Source organism: Elephas maximus, chromosome 12 (assembly GCF_024166365.1).
Source record: "Elephas maximus indicus isolate mEleMax1 chromosome 12, mEleMax1 primary haplotype, whole genome shotgun sequence".
Classification (NCBI taxonomy): Eukaryota; Metazoa; Chordata; class Mammalia; order Proboscidea; family Elephantidae; genus Elephas; species Elephas maximus.
In genome coordinates, this window is record NC_064830.1 from 66,949,268 (window position 1) to 66,970,768 (window position 21,501).

General features: G+C 55.5%; 2 protein-coding genes across 2 annotated transcripts in view; one reads left to right on the plus strand and one right to left on the minus strand.

Moving 5' to 3' along the window:
- PMM2 (phosphomannomutase 2) overlaps positions 1-2,982 on the plus strand; it is a 29,470-nt gene extending 26,488 nt beyond the window's left edge. The window contains exon 8 of the mRNA XM_049903154.1: positions 1,368-2,982. Within this exon, the coding sequence (XP_049759111.1) occupies positions 1,368-1,469 (102 nt within the window). The 3' untranslated portion in view covers positions 1,470-2,982. The remainder of the gene's footprint in view (positions 1-1,367) is intronic.
- A 496-nt stretch (positions 2,983-3,478) lies between these two features.
- Positions 3,479-20,404, minus strand: CARHSP1 (calcium regulated heat stable protein 1). The gene is made up of 4 exons (XM_049903157.1): positions 20,301-20,404; positions 11,540-11,704; positions 10,635-10,757; positions 3,479-8,281 (listed from the first exon to the last, which is right to left on the minus strand). Exons 2-4 carry the CDS (start codon positions 11,695-11,697, stop codon positions 8,119-8,121), a joined length of 444 nt encoding a protein of 147 aa, XP_049759114.1. The 5' UTR covers positions 11,698-11,704; positions 20,301-20,404; the 3' UTR covers positions 3,479-8,118.
- Between the last annotated feature and the right edge of the window lie 1,097 nt (positions 20,405-21,501).

The following is a 21,501-nucleotide window of genomic DNA, read 5'->3' on the forward strand; positions in this document are numbered from 1 at the left end:
AAAGCCACTTCTCCTGCAGTGATTTTCCTTGTTGATGTTAGGTGCAGTTGAGTCAAGTCCAACTCGGCAACCCTGTGTGTGTCAGAGTAGAAGTGCTCTGTAGGGTTTTCAAGGCTGTGACCTTTCAGAAGCAGATCACCAGGCCTCTGGGTGGATTCGAACCGAGGCACTTTTTTTTTGGCTAGTAGTGGAGAGCTTAACCATCTGCACTGTCCCGGACTCCATTATTTTCAGCGTATTATAGACATTGGTTTTTTCAAGGTTTTGAGTAGACCGTTTATCCCATTTTATAAGGAAAATATAGGAAATTCCATGAGAAGAAAAGCAGGGGCCTTCCTGAGGGTCCAGGTTCCCTGACGCCATATCAGTGGCCCAGATACGGTGCGGGGGTGGGGAGGCAAGAGCAACAGACACAGTCCCAAGACATGGGCCCTTGCCTCAGTTTCCTCGTCTGTCTCCTGGAGGTGAAATAACGTGTGGAAAAGCTTAGAAAGCCGTGGCAGTGCTGGTGCTAACTCATGGGTGGCTGTTCTTCCCTAGAGACCCTGCTGTAGGGGCCTTCCCTGGCCATCTCACCGGTGCCTCACTGCTAGTCCCTGGTAGAAGCAGGACCTGAACCAGGCTCCAGGGGCTAGCCACACCGGGCTGTTTAAATTTAAATGAATTAAAAACAAAAGCTGAGTTTCTCTATCTCACCAGCCACATTTCAGGTGCTCAGCCATCACCTGGAAACCCTGGTGGCGTAGTGGTTAAGAGCTCCAACTGCTAGCCAAAAGGTTGGCAGTTCAAATCCACCAGGTGCTCCTTAGAAACCCTATGGGGCAGTTCTGCTCTGTCCCATAGGTTGCTTTGAGTCAGAATTGACTGGACAGCAACGGGTTTGGTTTGTTTTTAGCCATCACCTGGGGCCAGGGCAATGCAGATGTAAAGCTCATCCATTGTCATAGAAAGTTCCGTCAGGCCAGCGCTGTCCTATCCTGTCAGTCCTACTGACGCTCCCTTGACTTGTTGGGAAGCCTGGGCACAATTAGAACAAACCAGTGGCCGTAAGAATCCTGTTGCCTGTTGTGCTTGCTCTTCTAGACGTCTGGCTGTCTTAATAGAAAGATCAGCCTTAGATCTTCACAAGAATCCTGTGATTCCTTTGATAGGCGTGATTAACGTGTTCCGAGCAAAACTGCAGTTGAAGAGAAGGTTATACAACCCTTTCTCAATCGTGACTGTGCTCACGTTGTTCCCTCCCCTGAAAACCAAGAAAGCTCACAGAAAAAGTATTTCTCACTGCCAGTAAGGTCTGAAGTTCCTCATTTCTTGGGTACCTCCCAGGTCAGGGTGAAGCTGCAGCTGTGTGTTTCCTGTCTTTGCAGGGCGGAAACGACCATGAGATCTTCGCAGACCCCAGGACCGTGGGCTACACGGTGACGGCGCCTGAGGACACACGCAGGATCTGCCGGGAGCTTTTCTGCTGATGACCCCTACCCCACGTGGAGGGGAGGGCTGCTGGCTCACCCAGCCTGGAGGGCCAATCGGTGCCAGACCCGAGATCCCCCCTGCCATGCCACCTCGGTCTCTCCACGCTTTTGAAATCACATGTAGTATCTGGGTGGTGGTACAGCTCACTGGGGAGAGATCACACCCTACCTCCAGATACCCCGTTCCCTCCCCCACCAATGCCAGAAGGCAGTGGAGGGAGAACAGACCCGGCCAGACTGATGCAAGGGAATACCTCAGACAAAAGACTGTCTCCCAGCCCAGCCTGAACACCCGCTGTCACAGAAGTCCCTCCCTGTTCCTGGGTCCTGGGAACCATGACGGGTATCAGTGTTTGCATGGGTTCCCAAAGGAGGACTTGGTGGTGAGAGGAAAGACAGGGCACTTGGGCCAGCTGGTTAAGAACCATTCCTGGGTGAAGCCCCCCAGCATTGGCTTGATGGAGGCCGAAGCTGAGGGGATTGTGTTTGTCAGCTGGGCGGTATTCTGTTAAATGATGGGGTGCCTCTTGTTTCGTTCCAGCCCTGTTTCCTGTTTATGAGACAGCCCTTGGCTTTGCCTCCTGGACAAGTGGCTGGCCAGGCGACAGCTGACCCACAGTGTCTGCCTCTCAGCCGGCCTGAAATGGCAGCTTAGCCCTGCCTATATTCTTTACACTGTGAATAGCTCTACTGGTTCTCTGAGAGTGCTGAGGTGGAAGGAAATAGCCAACAACTCCTGGTTGAGAATGGGGCTAGGGTTGGGTTGAGAATAGGCACTGGCCAAACAGGCCTTCTCCTGGGTGCCAGTTCTAACTCAGGATTTTGGACTTCTTCACCACCAAAAGCACTTTCTCCTCATTGGGCCTGGCTGGGCCTCCAGGCACTTTTTTTCTCTAATTATTCAGGGATAAGCAAAGGGCCTAGATAATTCACAGGAATAGGAGCTGCTTTGTTTTTCTGCAGAAGGGTTCATAAGCATTGCTGGTCACCCAGGCCCATCCAGCCTTTGGCTTAGAGGGGTGGGAACGTCCCACCGTCTCCTCCCACACTCAGCAAGTCTGTGAAACTGGGAGGGGGTTCGAGACACCTCATCCAGAACACTGGAAAGGAACATGTTTGCAAGGAAACGGTTCACATGTCACCTTTCAGTGTTTGGGCACAGGCCCTCCACAGATGGGCACTGGGGCCAGGGCTCTGTGGCTTCTGGAGGAACTCAGGGCGTCCCCGCCTCCCCCAAGCCCCACCCAGGGCTTTTCACTACAGCCTGGTTCTCTCCAAACTGTCAGCCACATGGGCTGCTCTCTTGGCTCAGGGTCAAGAAGAAACGGTGGCTTCTGAACTCTGTCCCACTTGCCCCACCCCCTGCACCCCGTCAGACACAGGATTGCACTTTCTCGGTAATTCCTAAGATGTGTGTCCATGTTTGATTTTGCAAATGATACTGTAATGACCTTCCAAAATGAGAAGTAGCAAATTAAAGTGCTTTTATTGTTTTCACCAAAAGCCCCACAGATTCCCCATTTCTCCTTCTGATTGCTCTTTTCCTCAGGTGGTTGTCGAGTGAGTGGTGAAAGATCAGCTGTTGCATTCTGTCAGGTTCTGGGAGGAAATACCCCTGCCCCCGGTCCTGAGAGCCAGCCTGTGCTCTTAAGGCAGGATTCCCTGGTATGTGGCATTTCCTAAGCACGGCGGGGCCTCACTGTCCACCGGGCTGTGCATTCCTGACTGGCGCGGGCTCGCCCTCCCCTCACTGGGCAAGGACCCACGATGCCCTTGAAGTTTTCAAAGAAAAGCGAGTCTTACTCAGACTTGTCTTAGCCTCCTAATGACTGGAGTCGGGAGTCGCTGCCCTGCAAATGTCTCTCAGTCAGGGACCGAAGGCTGCCAGTATGCAGGCTTGGGCCGTCATCCCCCAGGCCCCACTCCCTCTGCACCGTAAACCTTCCTCCTCCCTGCTTCTATTCATCTTGTCATCGCACTGCACCCCAATCCAGCCTCCTAGGAGCTTGTTCCACCTCTTCTCTCATCAGGCATTCCATAACCCCTACCAAGGGTCTCCTCTAGCCAGGGCTGACTGCGCTGTGGAAATAGTCATTGCTGAATACTGGATGCTGAGACTTAACTCTGCCAGGCACTGTTCCCAGTGCCTTACCCCTGTCCCAGAGGCAGGCCTGCAGTGAAACAGGAAAAACAGGACAGCCAAGGCTGAAATCCATGTTCTGCTGCTGACCAGCTGTGTCTTAAGGCACTTCCTCTCACTCTCAGTTTCCTTAATCTGTCAAGTGGGGTATAGGCATTACCACATATGTAACTGAAATAAGGTAGGTAAAACACTTAAAACTGTGTGTTCGCTATTGCTAGCTCAAGTAACTCCCCAGGAGCCCTGTGAGGCAGGTACTAGTATCCCCACTTTACAAATGAAGACTCAGAAGTTGTTTGGACAGACCCTTCCAGCCAGTAAATGGCAAAACCCAGGTAACCCGGCTCCACAGAATACTGCCTTAAAAAAAAAACAAAACTGCTGTGTAGTTGACTCCAACTCATGGTGACCTCGTGTGTCAAAGCAGAATTGTGCTCTGTAGGGTTTCCAGTGACAGGTTTTTTGGAAGTAGATCGCCAGGCCTTTCTTCTGAGGTGCCTCTGGTGGACTCAAATCTCTACCTTTCAGTTAGCAGCTGACTGCATGAACCCATTAACCATTTGCACCCCCCAGGAACTCCCAGTACTGCCTCGTCATGCCGTCATTGTCTACCTTAAGCCCCTAGAAATAAACCCTTCCCTCTGCCTTAAGTTCTCAGGATAAAGACCCCATCGCAGGAAATAATACAGTGGGTAAGTGCTGAGAGACCGTAGCCAGCCCAGGGCTGTTAAGAAAACCACCCTCACCCCAAGCACTACAGAAGCCGACTACATACTTGGCCCTGACTCAAGGGCACAAGAAAAGCAGCTGGTGAGTGGAGGGCCAGTAGGTGGCCCCAAGGGATATGCCAGGGGTGGGGGTGGGGGCTCATGATGGCCTGGACACTCAGGAAGGTCTCTCAGCTGCTGGGCGGGAAACAACTGGCTGGCAGGACCAGGAGAGGAACAAGTTGGGCAGATGCTGTAATCCAGGCGGGCAAGGTATGTAGGTGGCCTTGAATCATTTCCTTTTTCAGGCTGCTTCCTCCTTTTTCTGCCCCAAAGGAACTGTTCCTGGACCTCAAGGCCCAGGATGGGCAGGCTCTGCCCTAACACGGGCCCCTGGGCCCACTGCAGCCGCTTCCTTCCATCTCATCTATCCCCCTCCACGGTACCCCAAAGTCAGGCTGTACAGTTCCAGTCCATCTCCCACAGCACCCCAAAGTCAAGTTCTGCACCCCCTCACTGGTTTCCCTAACAGTCCTTTTGGCTCCACCTGCACGGTTTTTGCCAAATTCTATAACCTGTGATGTTTGCTCAGTGGTGTAAGTTGGAACCCTTGTTTTGATTTAAATGCTTACTTCACCTCTTCCCTAAACAGGCTTTAGGGCCTGGCTGTGGTGTTTAACTCACACGTGCTGAAAAGCACATTCTTGCAGTAAAAATGCCCGTCTCTGCACCACAGGAATCATTGTATGTACGTCCCTCGGGGAAGAGTGGAGGGCCTCATCAGCCTGACACAAGGTCCTTCCAGGGATGGCCCCTGTCCACACCCCTCCCCACCTCTGACCATTTCTCAGAAACGCCCTTGCTCCGTCTGGCAAACTCTGGTTTGGCTCCTAAGACCTGCTCAGCCACCTCTCCTGGAGGCCCTCCCTCCCTCCTGGTGGCTTTCTCTTAAGGCCTGTGGCACTTAGGGGAGGCATCCACTCTAATGCTCACTGCCCACCATGGGCCTGTGGGATCCTTGAAGGAGGCCTGGTGGTGCAGTGGTTAAGTGCTTTGGCTGCTAACTGAAGGGATAGGTGGTTCCTCGGGAGAAAGAAGTGGCAGTCTGCTTTCGTATAGATTACAGCCCTGAAAACCCTATGGGGCAGTTCTACCCTGTCCTATAGAGTCTCGAGTCAGAATCTACTCAATGGCAATGGGTTAATGGGTGGGATCCTTGAGGGTGGAGCCCACCTCCTCTTTTCTTCGTGCCTGAAGAGAGGCAAGCCTGCAGGCACCAAAGGTCTACTACTGTGCAAGGAAGGATGGATGGCCTCATGACAGCAAGTTCAAGTTCAGTCTGGCCCTGAAGCCCCTAGCCCTCTTACTACAGGTGTAGGGCAGAAATGAGGTTACGGTCTCACACGCATGATAAAATCTAACGTGCTTCAGACATTTACCCACAAGTGACCAAGTAAGTGGCGTTTTTCTGTTGTCACAAAGCCACGTTCCAACAGCTACGCTTTGCCACCCTTGCAAATGATGACTGAGGAAAAAGGAATGGTCCTGTCTCCTTATTCACCCCAAAGCACAGGCCGCAAAGCAGGAAGGCAGAGACACCCTTGACTGCCTGCAGCTTAAAGGGAAGCTCTTGAGGAATCCAGCGCCACGTGAACAAACATCACGGAGCCCTGCACAGAATGGATTTTATTTTGAGAGAAAGGTGGCCGACAGGAGGAAAGGCCTAGACTTTCAAATTCCGTGCTCTGTTCCCAGCTGTCTCCAACAGCATCCGCCCCTCCCACAGAGCCACCACGAGTTTCCCCATCTGTGAATTGAGGCTGTGTACTCACTCAAGGAAGGGATCCCATCCAGCTCCAACACCCTGCAGTTCTGGAATACTCATCAGCAGACTGAAAAGGATGTGGCCATGTAGGCAGCACAGGGAAGCATGGAATCAGACCCGAGCGGAGAATCCCAAGGTCGCCTCTGAACAGGGAATCTGATTCCTAGCTCATGTTGGGCAGCACCTGGGTGAGTGCCTGCGTGTAGGGTCCCAGGGGCTGGACATTGTGGCAAAGCCCCAGACACCCGGGGGGAGAATGGGGCAAAGTCTATGGTTCAAAGAGGTCTTGGAAGAAGGGGCTCTGGAGAATGTGGTCCGTACCCAACAGACGGAGGCCTCTGGGGAGCTGGCGGGGGAACAACCCAAGGCTAGAAGAGAAAGGCAACCTTTGACCCAGCAGAAGGCAGGGATGGGAGAGAGAGGACCCTTCCAGGGGCATCAACAAGTTACCATGGAGTCAGTTCCGACTCAGGGTGACCCCACGTGTGTCAGAGTAGAACTGCGCTCCACAGAGTTTTCAAGGCTGTGACCTTTCGGAAACAGATTGCCAGGCCTTTCTGCTGAGGCACCCCTGGATGGGTTCAAACGGCCGACCTTTAGGTTAATGGCCGACCTTTAAGTTAATAGCCAGCCACTTAACCTTTTGAGCCACCCAGGGGCTCCTTCAAGTATCCTGAAGGGGGAGGGGAACAGATCAACTCCCGAGGACCGAACCGCAGTGGTGAGTTTGTATGTTTGACTGCATACGCATAATCTACACGTTTATTGGCTCATTTTAAAACACCCCACCAGTCATCAGTAAGGGTTCCAGTCTTCTACCCCATTTCACACGGAGCTGTTCATAGGCTGAAAGAACGAACACGTCCACAGAGAGAAAGAGCCCAGACTGCGGCCCTCAGCACTTTCAGCCTCAAATAATCCTCTTCCACCCACAATGTGGCGGCGTCTGCCCCAAAGCCACTGTTCTCAAATGTCCCCTTCCCCAAAGTGGCAAATGGACCCTTGACCACACACAGGCCGTGCATTTCGAAACAGTACCCAGCTATTTCTACGTTCAAATCACAACTAAAGCCAAACCAAATCACGGCAAAGAAAACCCTCAGGATTTGTTTACTGAAAATATCTACAAAGGTTTGCAAACATAGCTGGACGGGCAGACGGGGGTGTGGGGGTGCAGCCTTAGTTATTAGAGAAAAATAAAACTCTAAACGTCACTTAACATAGGTCTGAAAGTACACAAAGGCATCCTTCCCCTTCAGCTTTTGACTTTACCAGGCTGTCAGGAAGCAAGCTGCCTGCTCGTTTCTGGATGGATCCAGAGAAAGGTCTGCTTTGAAACAGAGACCCCCCTCCTCACTCTACAGGCCCCTATCCCACCATCTCCTGCTGCCCACCCCTCCCTGTCACCTCCCCCATCCAGGCCTCAAAGAGCAGTTAGAATCCAGCCTCAGGCACCAACCACTGCAAAAAGGCACCAAAAGGTGAAGACTCCCCTCCCCACACCCTGGCCCCTTCTAGCGAGTTCCATTCAATCCAACTAAGCCGAGAAATTAGCCAAGACAGCTCCCTACAGGCCCAGAGAGAGACACAGAGGGGCATGTGGGTAGAAACTCATCTGAGAGGTCTGAGCCACCAACACCAGGGGAAGAGGGGCCTGGGGGCTAAGCCGGCTTCTCCAGGCTGCTGGGGAAGGACCCTCCATTAGGCCACCAGTGGGCGCCTCTCTTTTTTAAATGCCTTTAATGTTTTTCAGATGGTGAGAGGTTGTTGTGATGGTCAGAGGTTGTACTGGTGGCTGCGACCACCCCCATCCCTGGCCCCGGCCCCCACGCCCCTTCCACCAGAGATAACTTGAAAGGGACTGTGCTGCTCTGAGGCTGCATCTCGCTGTATGTACAACGCCATCTCCACTTGGTCTCCTCCTCCTCCCCAACAGTCTCCCGCAAGCCTGGGAGAACGGGTGCTCGGGGTCTCCTAGGAGCTGACGACATGCCCAGACCAGGTCTCGTGCTTGGTGCCCGGCGCCAGGTGGGTGATGACCACTTCCACAGCCTGCAGCTTCTCGTTCTTGGGCGGGATAGAGCACATCTTATAGGTGACCTCGTCGCCTTCCACTGGGACGTACTCTCCTTCCACGCTGTGGGGTGGGGAGACAGTGCTCGGTGCCCATCCCAGCCGGGAGAGCCCCCCAGGGCACCACACCCAGACGCCAGCCCCCTCCGGGTCTGACGCCACCAGGCCAGCCCCAGCAGGGCAGCCCCCATCTGACAGACCACCCGGCCCCCTTTTCCTAGGAATTGCTCCTTTTGCCCTTCTACCAGGGCGGGCCCCACTGTTCAGTGTCAGCTCTGTCGTGGGTGGATTTGTGTTCTCCAGAAAGATATGTTCAACTCCTCACCCCTAGTACCTATGCATGTGACCTTGTTTGGAAATAGGGTCTTTGCAGATGTAATTAGTTAAGATGAGATTATACTGGAGTAGGATGGGCCCCGATCCCAGGTAACTGCTGTCCTTGTAAAAAGAGAAGATTCAGAAAGAGATACACAGGGGGAAGATGGCCGTGTGAAGACAGAGGCAGAGATGAGATGATGCTGCCACAAGCCAAAGGCTGCCAGGAACTGGAAGAAGCAAGGAAGGATCCATCCCATAGAGACTGGAGGGAACAGGGCCCTGCCGACACTTAATTTCAGGCTTCTAGCCTCCAGAACGGTGAGAAAATAAATTTGTTGCCAGAGGAAACAACACAAGCTCCCTCCCTGGGAATGTTGATGCTGGGACTGAAGAAAAGAGCTCCACCTGTCTTTGGGGACTCACCCCATGACATGTGTGTGGGGGGCCTGCAGGCTGGATGGAAGAGCAGAGAGCCAGTCTGCACGAGATAGGACAGGCAGTCACAGAAGAAGCAGAGTTGAGAGATGGCCAGGGCAAGGGTTTCCTACACTTAGGAGTCCCAGAAATCGAGCTGCGTCTCTGTCTTGAATTCCTGATACCCATTGAGCCTTCCAAAATGTCCCTTTTGTGCTGAAAGCTAGTTCCAGGTAGGGGTTCTCTCCCTCATGACCACCCCAGGAAGGTCCCTTACTTTCTTTGCGGCAGGAGTCTCCATCTCACCCATGATGATGAGATGGGGCCCTTGATGAGCGCCCAGGAGGAATCCCTTTCAGACCCCAAACATCAGGGCCAGCTAGCTCCCTGGGAAGTGGTTTGTTTTGATTAGAGAATTTTATAGCTAATCGTGCTTCCCTCTTTGATTTGGCCACCAGGAAGCTCAGGAATAAATTGGCAGCCCACTTATGGCAGCAGAGCCCGGCATCCCACTATTTCCATCTTTCTTCTTTGTCCCCCGCCCCCATGTTTTCCTTCTAACTTATTTTTTTTCCTGTTGCACTGTGTATATCTTTGTAAGCCACTGCAAATCCTTTGTTGAAAGATACAATATGTAAACGAATTTACACATCCAGGCGTACATTCATACACACATAAAACGTGTCACTTCAGCATCTTTCTGGAGTCTGCACTATAGAGGTGGGCCTTACTTTAAGTGGACAGGAGATGTAAGACTGTTGGGGGGAAGGCAGGTGACACTCCTCTTACAGCAGACAATCTGCAACAGGGTCCTATTTTCAAAACTGTGGTTCCGTTCTTTGTCAAATGTACTGTGCGCGGTGGGACTTGGTCTGCTCTGGCCTCAAATGAAAGATACGGGGAGTGGAACTGGGATACGCAGGCCAAAGACTAAGGGTCCTTGCAACTCGCAGGCCACCTGGAAGAGTGGAAGTGAGGTACATTTTCCTGCCCCGAGGGGGGACATGTGGGCCCAGGCGGCTATCCTAAAAGCCTTGCCCGGGACCCCAAAGGTTCCGAACACTCAGGAAGGAAGGACGTCAGTGAGCAAGTGCCAGGAGAAAGAGTTCGGCCCCAAACTTCCTTCCTAGAGCAGAGGGCCTGGCAACCCCCAGCCGCCCTCACCAAGCTGCTCCCTCCAGTGAGGCAGGACACCAACCCCCCAGGGCAGACACAACTTCCACGACTCAGACACCCCTCCCCATCCACCAGATGTACACAGCCATTCAGGCCCACCCCAGTGGGTCTCTTGCTCTCTCTCTCACACACACACACGTCACACTCACACATGAACTCACATTCACATGCATGTACACACGTGCTCACAGACACACACACATTCACACATGCATACACACGTGCACAGATACACACAATCATTTGTGCACACACACAACACACCCAGTGACAACCCCATTAGGACTGTCACCACCAGCCTCACACACCAACACAACCACGTACAATCCCATTCCACCCCCATGGGACGTGCAGTCACACATAGGGACACGGTCAGAGAGCCAGTCAAATGCCAAGTTGCACACAGCTGGCAGGCATTACACCGTCATTCCCGGCACCCTGCCACACACTGCCCCACCCCCACGGAGCCAAGGCCACACACACACCACCCAGCCAGGCTGCTGACTCACTCTGAGATGTGCAGGAAGATGTCAGGGCCGCCGTCCGCTGGGGTGATGAAGCCATGGCCCTTGGATCGACAGAAGCATTTGCAGACTCCTTTGTAGACAGGGCCCTGGGAAGCCCGCACCGTCCTGACAGGGGAGAGGTGTGAGGGGCCCCGTGCCCCACACCAGCCCTCCAGGACAGTTGCGCACTCTCCTGGGGCAGCTGGTCCCAGTCCCCACCCACAGCTGTGCCAGGGGAGTCCTGGCCAGGGCTGTTGTGTACAGTTGTTCAGGTTGAACACTGCACAACTCTGGGAGCCACTCCCACAGACTACAGAGGCCCCACCTCTGCAAGATTGACTCTTTGGATAACCTGGCAAGTTTCTGGGCCTCAGTTTCCCCATCTGGAAAGAGTGGGTTGGAATAAGACATCTCTGAGCATTCTTTGGGGGACTCATTATTAATCCCCAAAAAACCCATAAGTATCAATAATGGCAGCAGCCTTCACTCCCTGGGCTCCAGACCTGCGTGACACTTGACGACTCCATTTTAACCCCCATGGCTACCCGCCACTGTCCCCATTTTGCAGCTGAGGACGTCGAGGTCCTAAAGGGGAAGAAGCCTGTGGTGGGTAAAGCCTGGTCATTTTAAGAGCTCAGAGGTTTCCCAGCTGTTGTACCCGTCCCTCACCCCAGCTCAGGACAGATTCTAGGGGCCCTGGCCAGAGCCCTCTGGACTTCACAGGACACCTCCCCACTTTCTCTGGCCATCCACCCTCACCCTGCTTAAGGCTCCCCATTGGACAGATGGGGATATTGAGGCCCAGCACTGGCCACACACAGTGAATCTCAGCCTCAGGTAGGAGACACCTCTCAGGAAGCACCCCCCAGCACAAACAGGCCCCCCTCCTGGTCCAGCCTGAGACTCACGCAGAGAAGGTCCTTGTCCGGCGAGTGGGCAGCGGGCTGGGGACCACATTGCCACGAAGAGGGGATGGCGAGCGCTCCCGGCCCCGCGGGGTGTCCAGTAGCCCAACCGAAGCCTGGTGGGTAGGGGGCTGCGGTGGTGGGGGAGGCTCAGATGACATGGCTGACCTGGAGAGAGACATGGGGCTCTCAGGGGCTCAGGCCATGTCAGAGCCCACCATCTGAGACCCATGCTTCTCGCTATGGCCTGCAAGCCCGGCTCATGGCTGGGGCACCTGCTCCAGAGTCTTGCCCTGCGTGTCTAGGCTGGGTCTGTGAAGCCATGGGCACCCCCATATCGGAGCTCCACACGAGAATGCAAGGGCTACCCCACAACGCGGCCATGGCCACCCGGAGGACAAGGATGGCATTTGTCCGTTCTGCGTCCCTAGTGATCAACACAGAACCTGGCACCCTCGGGCACTTAATCAATACTTGTGGGAGGGAGGGAGGAAGGGGAGGGTGAAAGGAAAGAAGGAAAGTGAGAAGGGGGAAGGAAGGAAGGAGAGAAGAGGAAGGATAGAACAAAGGAGGAAGGAAAGAATGAAAGGGAAGGAGAGAAGAAAAGGGGAAGAAATAGGGAAGGAAGGAAGGGAAGAAATAGGGAAGGAAGAAAGGGAAGGAGAGAAGAGGAAGGAAGGGAGGAAGGATAGAACAAAGAAAGAAAGGAAGGAGGAAGGAAAGAATGAGGGATGCAGGGAGGGGAGGGAGGAAGGAAGGAGGGAGGGAAGGAGAGAGGGAGGGAAGGAAGGAAGGAAGAAGAGGAGGAAGGCGGGGATTGGAAGGAGGGCAGGCAGAAAGCCCTCAGCCAGTGGGACTCCAGTCCCTAAACATTTCCTGACCCTGTTATGTGCCAGACACCACGGGGAGGGGGCATGAGAGGGACCAGTACACAGTGTCCGCTTCTGGGAAGGCCTGGGACACATTCCAAAGAGATGTTCAACCCCACGATCTGGGTCCCTGAGAAGTGTACCAGCTAGGTCCAGGGCGGGGGGCCTGGCAGGCCACAGCGAGCTTGAGGGGCCAGGAGGGGAGGGGACATCTCAAAGGGGCCGAAACCAGGTGCTCAGGGCATTTTCACCTAGCCTCGGGCCACTGCTTTAAAATCACATTCCCTCCATGACCCTCAGGTGGCTCGGGCTGGAGGGGAGGGTTCCTTAGCTGCTGCCTGGCTTTCAGCAGTGGTGCCGAGAACAGAAAGTGGCCGCAGTGCCCAATGGACACTGAGTGAATGAACGTGAATCACAAGGCTTTGGCTCAGGGTCATGTGGCACCAGCGCAGGCGTCAAGGCATTAGGGAAGTCCTGGCCCCTCTCTGGGCTCAGCGTCCCTGTCCATAAAGTGCAGCAGCTGCATGGGTGGCATGCGGCATCTGCCCAGGGCTGACAGTGGGGACTCATCCCTGTCCAGAACAGAGGAGGAGCCTGAACTGAGTTCACTCAAGGTCACACCTAGGCCAGACCTAACACAAGGCAGCCTGAGGCCACTTCACTCACTCTGCCCACAGAAGGTTTTCAAATGTAAAACGTGAGCTACGGGGCATTAGCCTCAAACTCTGGATTTCCCGATACTCCTGAAAAAAACTGGAAGCTCTGACAACACTGAACCCCCAGTTTGCTAACCCCCCGCCATCTCTCCCACTGACAGTAACCACATGGCCCCCAGGGCACTTGAGTTTTCCACCTCCATCACCCTTCTCTGCTCCCAACCCAAACCCTCGGAGCCAGGCCTGAGTCCTCAGGGAAAGGGCCCCCACAAAAGGCAAACCCCTCCCTCCACATTCTTCCACACTCCCCTGTCAGGCCTCGGCTCTGTCCGCCTGGGAAGGGAGGCAGCCCGCTGGCCTTCCGGAGGAAGTGACATAGCTACCTCCTGACCCCTTCTCTCAGCTGCGGCCAGGGAGGACCCCGAGTCCGGGGAGGCCCCACCTCATAAAGGCCCCGGCTGCCCAGCTGGCAGTCAGGACTTCAGCATGACCCACCAGCTCAGGTCATAGAGTCCTGGAATGTTCCAAGGCCTGGAGTTCTGGGCAGGGGGATGGCCCAGGGAGCAGAGGGCCCCACCCAGGCCTCCTAGCACAGCCAGTGGGACAGGACAGCAGTGGCTTCGTGACACCAGGGAGAGGCAGAAAACTGCCCTTGCCTCTTCTTTCCAAAGTCTTCCTCCTGCTTTTCCTCTAGGGTCAGGCACATCGAACTTCAAATTGCGCAATTTGCCAGCTGTGTGATCTTGGGCAGGTTACTTAACCTCTCTGGGCCTTGGTTTCCTCATCTGGAAAATGGGGATTGTGATAGTCCTTACCTCATACCACTGTCATGAAGTTGGGATGAAATAACACATGCTAGGCACTTGGCACACCACCTGCCCTGAACATCACCCTATAATTGTCAGCTATTATTGTTATTATAATCATCAGCATAGAGTCACTCAACAAATATGTACCCGTGGCAGGCTCTGTTCACAGCACTTCACACACAGGGCTGAAATTGGAGCCAGAAAATAAACAGGTAAATAAACATATACACAAGACCATTACAGATTGCCCAAAGAGCTGTTAAGAAATAAAATGGAATAAGAAGTAACAGGGTAGGGCGCTACTTGAATGAAGGTAGGAGGTGGGATCTGAACAGAGAGGAGTCACGCATTTGAGAAACGGGGGAGGCTCTTGCAGGCAGGTGAGCAGCCTGTGCAAAGATCCAGAGGTTGACAAGGGCCAGGGCATGGCTAGGTGCCAGCAAGGAGACTGTGGTGCGCCCAGGAGACGCAGGCGATGAGGCAGGAGGTGAGGCGGAAAGGAGGCAGGCCAGCTCAGGAACTATGCGTCTTATCTCCATCACCATCAGGAGCAATGTACGGCTTCCATTCTTCACACCCACCTGCCCATCTGTCCGTCTGTCCCCAGGCCCCTTCCTGTGCCCACCTCCCCCTGGGTTAATAAAGCAGGCCTGAATTGGGGGCCCCTTTTCTTTCTCCATTCCCACTCCTTCACCCCCCAAATGCACCCAGTCTATCAGTGGTGCCTGTGGAAGCCATGGCTGGAGGGGTAAGCAAGGTAAGACAAGCACGGGGTCCCTTAAGTCCCCAAGGCTCAGCACAGGGGCTGACACGGAGCAGGGTCTCAGGGAATGGCCCCAAAATTAGTTCTTAACCAGCATTAGAACTGGCCGGCATTTACTGAGCACCTGGTATGTGCTAAGCACCTTGCATAGACACACCCATCACAGACACACGTGTGCAAACACATGTGCACATGCATCCACACACACTATGTAAACACGTATGCAGATAGACACACACGTGCACACATGTAAACCGTTAAATGCACGTATGCATACGTGTACACAAGTCATCAGACTGTATGTATACATGTGTGCAGTCAGACACCCATGTGCACAGTCCAGCCCTAACATGCATGCTCACTCAACAGTGAAAGAAACTGAGGCACAGAGAGTACAAATGACTGGGGGATGGGGGGTGCTTAACAATCACCCCACCAGCCTCTCATGGCCTGTCTGGGCTCAGAAAGGGGCTGGGGTGGCCACAGCAGGCCTGGCCAAGAGCCACCACCACCCAGCGGGCCTGCCAGGAAGAGGGGCAGGGCTAAGTCAAAGTCCAGCTTCAAAAGCAACAGTCACCCAGGAGCCAGCTCTGGGCCCTGCTGCTGTCCCCTGGACACATGGGTGGGGGAGGGTGTGCAGCAGCCCCAGCCCTACCCTCTAGCATGGTCCAGGCAGCTGGCAACTGCTATCCTAGCGATACCAGGCCTGGCCTTGGAGTGTCCCCTGGGCGAGGCAGGACGACCTTCTGTGCCCACCTGTGCACCCATCGACTCCCCTCAGGAGGGTGGGGGCTCGGACCACAGAAGGCTCTAGGCCAGACCCTACGGGCCTCTGGCCACAGCCAACTCAGAGCCAAGCCCAAGCCCACAGCAGGTCATGGGTGCTGTACAGGGTCTGCACTTGTGTTCATCCATGGTTGTTCATAGGAGTTCTGTGTACATGCATGTCTGTGTATGTGCATGTAGGTTTGTATCTGTGCACATGTATGTTTGCATACACAGCTCTCTCAAGCTGTCCACGCATCTGAATCTACAGGCACACATGTGTGTCCACATACAGGCTCGCCCTGTGGATCAGGTAGGGCCGCGCCTCCCAGCACGCACTCCCTGCACTGGCACCAGAGGCCCGAGAATGGTGCGCTGGACATCTGCCTCCTATTCAAGGAGCACGTATGGAGCCTCTGATTTTGTACAGGATACGACGGAGACCAAGATAGCGACCTTCCTGCCCTGGAGAAGCCTCTGTTCACTGGGGATGGTGGGCAGGAGGAGCAGACTCCCACCACAATAACAGCAGTGTAGATCGCCATGGGACCAGGCAGTGTTCTGAGCACTTTACACAGATCACCTCCTGTCAGCCCCATTTTACTGAGCGGGAAACTGAGACGTGTCAAGTAACTTGCCCAGGCTCACAGCTAATAAATCAATGTGAAAAGCATAGTATGTCAGAGAGTGGAAAATGAGAGGTGGAAAAAGAAAGCAGGGGAGGGGGAGTGTCAGGTGAGGGGCTGCATTTTTAAAGCAGATGGTCTGCTGGAGAAGGTGAGCAGCTCGCTATGCGCCCCCCAACCCATCTGATTAGTGCCCTGCCAGGGGCAGGGGCCCAGATGGGGGGAATCCAGAAAGCCACTCACACCCCACTGCCCCCAGGGAGGTGTGCCAGCAGGGCCCTGCCTCCATCCTGGGAAAGGGCAAGAGAAGGGGGCCTCAGGCCAAAATAGCCTGGGAATTTTCCACAGGCCACGCAGCAGGTCCTCCTGGAAGGATCCGGTTGTTCACGTCGGGCACCAGGCTTTGGCCTTCTGGACCTTTCCTCAGCCCACCCCTATTATGGGGTGCTCAGAACTCAATCCTGCAGGGCCTCATTATCTACCCTCCTAGCGCCCCTTCCCCCACCTCCCCGCTGGCCCTTTCTGCCCACCCTATCAAGGATGAAGCTCTTTGGAGCCAGGAGCCAGGCGCAGGGAGCCTTGGCAGTGCCATCAGCCATTTACACCTCAGTGAGAGAGAGTTTGCAGTTCACTCCCCAAAGCTCCACCCATGGTAGCTTCAGACCCTTCCTTGAGGGCAGGGAGATGGGATGCAGGGGAGTGAGAGCTAGGTTTGAGTCAGAGGCTTCATTCTCAACATGGCCACAACCCCACAAGCCTGCTCTGCAAAATGGGGTGTCTTGAGCTTTCTATGAGCTTCTGGTTGGAGGAGGCCAGGGTTGGGCACAGTGGTGGGACCTCTCCCACCCCCACCTCCCAGCCCCAGGGCCAGGCCCCTGCAAGCAGCTAGGGATGGGTGCTAGCCCAACCAAGGCAGGGTCGGGGGAGCAGTGAGGGGTGTCCACTGCCTACCAACTTCTATGTGAGGCCCTGTCCTGGGCGTTACATACCTTAATTCATGAATCTTCACACCAACCCAAAGGGGAGGTACTTTTATATCCCCACTTTACAGAGGAGGTAACTAAGGCACAGACGGGTTCAAGCCAACACTCCTCACCCTTTAATGTGCCCAGAATCTCTGGGGATGATGTTCAAGTGCAGACTCTGATTCAGTAAGTCTGGGGCAGGGCCTGTGACTGCATTTCTAATAAGCTCCCAGCGCTGCTGGCCCAGAGACCACACTTGGAATAGCACAGGTTAACTGACTGGCCCACATCACAGTCAGGGGTGGCAAAGCCAGGGACTGGAACCCAGTGTAAGAGGGTGGAAAGGAAATGGAGGGGGAGGGGCTCTGGGTGACTCACAGGTTACCCTAGTGGACACAGGTCCTCCTCTATAAACTGAGGCAAAGGTGCTACACACATCCTCCAGCCCAGCTGAGCCTCAGCTGGGCAGAAGCACCAGAACTTGGGCTGAGGGGCGGGGCGGGTCAGCTGGGCCAGGACAGGGGGTACCCTGGAAGCCAGAGAGGCCCAGCATGAGCCAGAGGCTGATGGAAAGTCGACCACATGCCCCTCCATTGTTCCGGGGAGAGAGCAGGGTTGATGGGGCAGGGTAGGGGGAAGGGAGGAGTGGAGAGAGAAGGAGGGCAGGGGCAGGGAGGGGAGAGGGTAGCCTGGCGGGAGCACCCCCCGCCCCACCAGCTTGGACTCAAGCCCCATCAACAGCACACAGTGCAAAGAGAAGGGCAAAACAACCCAACAGAGGCAGTACGCCTGCGACTGGGCCCAGGGTGGAGAAGTCACGACCTGAAGCCCCCTCCCAGGCCAAGCCCAGCAGGTAGTAGCTCCCGTCCCCTGGGGCCTGGCAGTGCTGGGAAGGGGCCGGAAACCCAAGGGCCAGCATTCTGGGAACTGGCAGAACCCCTCCAACACTGCCACCTGAACCCCCATTAGTAACCGCGCATGGCCCCACCCAGCAGAGAGATGGTCAGCTCACCGCCCAGACCCCCCTCACCTTCAGGGACCCTGGGCCAGCCCCTGCTCTCAGCCTGGGCATCCCTCATAAGGGGGAGCCTAAATCCCTGTTAACTAAAACACTACTCTGACACCCCTTACCCTCCCCATTAAATCACTCATGTACTTGGTCCTTCTCTCAATTTTTCGTGGGCTTTGCCATGAGGCCCAAGTTTCAGCCCTGAATCTGCCCTTCACCCCTTCTATGACCCCTGTCCAGTGACCTCACCTCTCCGTGCCTCAGTTTCCTCACTTGTCAAGTGGGACCGAGTAACACCGCAGGCTTCCCGGGGCGGCTACCATGGCAGCGAACAGTGTGCTGGGTTAATGATATTACACCGCCCATGTGGAGCCGTCAGGCTGGGGTGATCTGGAATAATCCTTTCCTCCCACGCCTGCCCCTGCCGATGGGCCAAGAATCAAAGGCTCTGGTGCTGCCGCTCAGCCTGATGCTGGTTGTAAGACAAAGAAAGATGTTTCCCTCCCAGCAGAACCCGCCCTCAACTCCACCCCAGGACCCCAAGGCTAGTGGATGAGCCTAGGTCAGACCATGACCGCCCTACTACTCCGACCCCACTGCTCCGTGCACTGGAGGGGCTCCTGGGCCAGTGGGAGGCTGGGGGTGGGGGTAAAGGGAGACAGGCCAGCTTTGAGAACCCACTGTCCTGAGGCTGCCCCTGAGTGCAAAGGGAGGTGGCAGGGGGATGTCCCAAGAATGCCCCCCACTCGGCCTGCAGAGCCAGGTCAGCTACCTCTGGAAGAGGAGATGCTGAATTGAGTCTTAAAAGATGTCTTCAAGGGTGGGGGAGGTCATTCCTGGCAGAGCAACAGCTGGGGCAAAGCCCCAGAGAAAGAAAGGGAGGGCTGGAGGCAGAACGCCGGAGAGAGTTGCCAGGGCCATAACAGAAAGCCCTGTTGAAAAGTTTGGGACTTAGGTGACAGTGGGGACAGGAGCAGATGGTTTTAAATGGGTGGGGGGGGGAGTTGATGCTAATCGGGTTTTTACTAGTTTTCTCTGGCTTCGGAATGAAGACAGGATTGGAGGGTTGAGACTGGCTGCAAAGAGCAATTAAAAAGTATAATAGCTAACATTTCTCCAGGCATTGGGCTAGCCATCTCCTCTCATCCTCACACAACTCTTTAATAGGAAATATTATATCCCAAAGGTATAGTTGTTGTCAGGTGCCCTCAAGTCAATATCGAAGTCGATTTCAACTCATAGTGATCCCATGTGACAGAGTACAACTGCCCCCATAGGGTTTTCTAGGCTGTGATTTGTAAGTGAACTGATCGCCAGGTCTTTCTCCCGCAGAACTGCTGAGTGGGTTCGAACTGCCAACCCTTAGGTTAGCAGCCGAGAGCTTAACCCTTACGCCGCCAGGGCTCCTTATCCCAAATGTACGATTGGGGAAACAGGCTGCCGGAGGCCTCCTATTGGGTAATGAGCCACCCACAAGTATGACAACGGAGGCCCTGCCTGGGAGAGCTGATCTCCGCCCCCTCTCCAACAAAAGGCATATCCACTCCGACCCCAGAAAAGCTGTGGGGCCAGAGGCTTCCTTTTGAAAAATCATAGAAGAACGCGGCATTTCCGGCCCGCAAACCTTGGCGGCCAGCGGCGGAAGGACCTCGTGGGCACGGGCGAAGTTTCCCTCCACTGCCTCGGGGCCCCCCATTTGGGCGCAAACACGGAGAGCGCGCCCAGCGGCTCCTCCTCCCCTAGATGCGGCCAATCGAGCGGCGCCAGGACTTTACCCGCCCCCCCTTCCTCCCGCCAGGCCTGGCCACAGTCCCACCCCGGAGCCCACAGCTGGCGCGGCCCGGACGGGGGGGCGGTGTTGGCTCCATCCCGCATCCGGCGCCCCCCGCGACTCGCCCCACCGCACCGCAAGTCACCCCACGCTTGTCCAAACTGCAGAGGAAAGCGGTGGCCCCGGGGCCAGGGAGAGGAGGGCTTTCCCTCCACTCAGAAAACAGGTGGCCAGGCGGGAAGTGCTGCCGGACGTCCGCCTCGAGTCCCTCCTGCTGCTGCCACACCCACCCTTCCCCTGGGGATGAGTAACCAGCTCTTCCCAACAGGCCCCGGCGGTCGGGGCACTTCCGAGGGGCCTCGAGCTACCCGGCCCGGAGCCCCCTGCCGGCCAGCTAGAGGCCCCTGCACTAGGGGGCTGAATGGGTACCGCGGCGGCAGAAGCGGCAGATGCCCCGTCCCGGCGGCTCCAGGGGCCTTGGGGCAAGGGCACCCCACCACGCCCTTCCTGGGCCCCCCAAAAGCTACCTACCTGGCGATCCGCTCCGCCAGCTGCCTGGCTCTGACTGCGAGAGTTGAGCTGGGGAGGAGGCATGGCCCGGGGGTGGGCTCGCTGCTGCCCCGGCCCCGCCCCTGGAGCTCCCGGGCCAATGGAGTCCGCTGCTGGAGCCTGGGGCTGCCGGAGCGCCGCGGGCTCACCGCGGCCCCGCCCTTGGACCCGCCCCCGAGAGCTCCTCCGCCAATAAGGGCCGCGGCCGGAGCCCGGGAAGGCAAGGGCGGGGCGGCGCAGAGCAGTCCGGACGTTACCTTTGTGTGGGCTCCCGGGACTGGCGGGAGGCGAGGCGCGGCGCAGGGCTAGGGAACCGGGGCGCTGGCCCCTGAAAAGTTGAAGAATGACCAAAAAGAATGAAGAGAGGGGCCGAGGGAAAACAAACAAGCAAAGACCTAGAAGATGGAAAAGAACGGGGTGAAAAAGAAAACAAAATAAATGCAAAGAAAGGAAAAGAGGAAAAAGCTTTCAGTTTTTTTTTAAATTTCCGTTTCCTCCTTGAGGTCTCTGTCCTTGGAAGTTAATGTTGTTAGCTCCCATTTTACAGAGGAAGAAACTGTGGCACAGAGAGAGGGGAGAGGACCCACCCACCGTCACAGCGAGTAAAGAGCAGCCCCTGAGCGCGATCCCAGCCCTGGGGACGCGGGCTCAAGTTAGTCTTGAGGGGTCAGGGGAAGAGAAGTATCCCATAGCTCTCCCAGCACAAGTCGGGCTCAGGGGTGGGGGCGATACTCCAGTCCCTGCTGGAGCCCACTCGCCCTGCCGGGCTCTGTCAGCAGCCCTCAGCTGTGACCCAGTCACCACAACCATGCTGAAGAACACCATGGAAAAGGCCTGGCTGGAAAACCAGCTGTTAGAAGTCAGCCACTTGGGGGCCTCAGGGGTGGGCCACGACCAGGAGTGGCACAGAGGGGCCTGGTAAACTGCGTCTGTCTGGGAGCTGGGTACACAGGTGGGTTCACTTTATGAAAATTGACCCAGCATGATGAAGGGTTGTTGTTGGGTGCCATCAAGTCAACTGTGACTCATAAGGACCCCACGTGACAGAGCAGACCTTCTCCATAGAATTTTCTTGGTTGTAATCTTTATGAGAGCAGCAGGGACAGATTACCCAATAAGCAATGTGAGCACGTGCTTAGGGCATTAACAAAAGAGGGGCACCAGAAATGCCAAGCAGACAGAA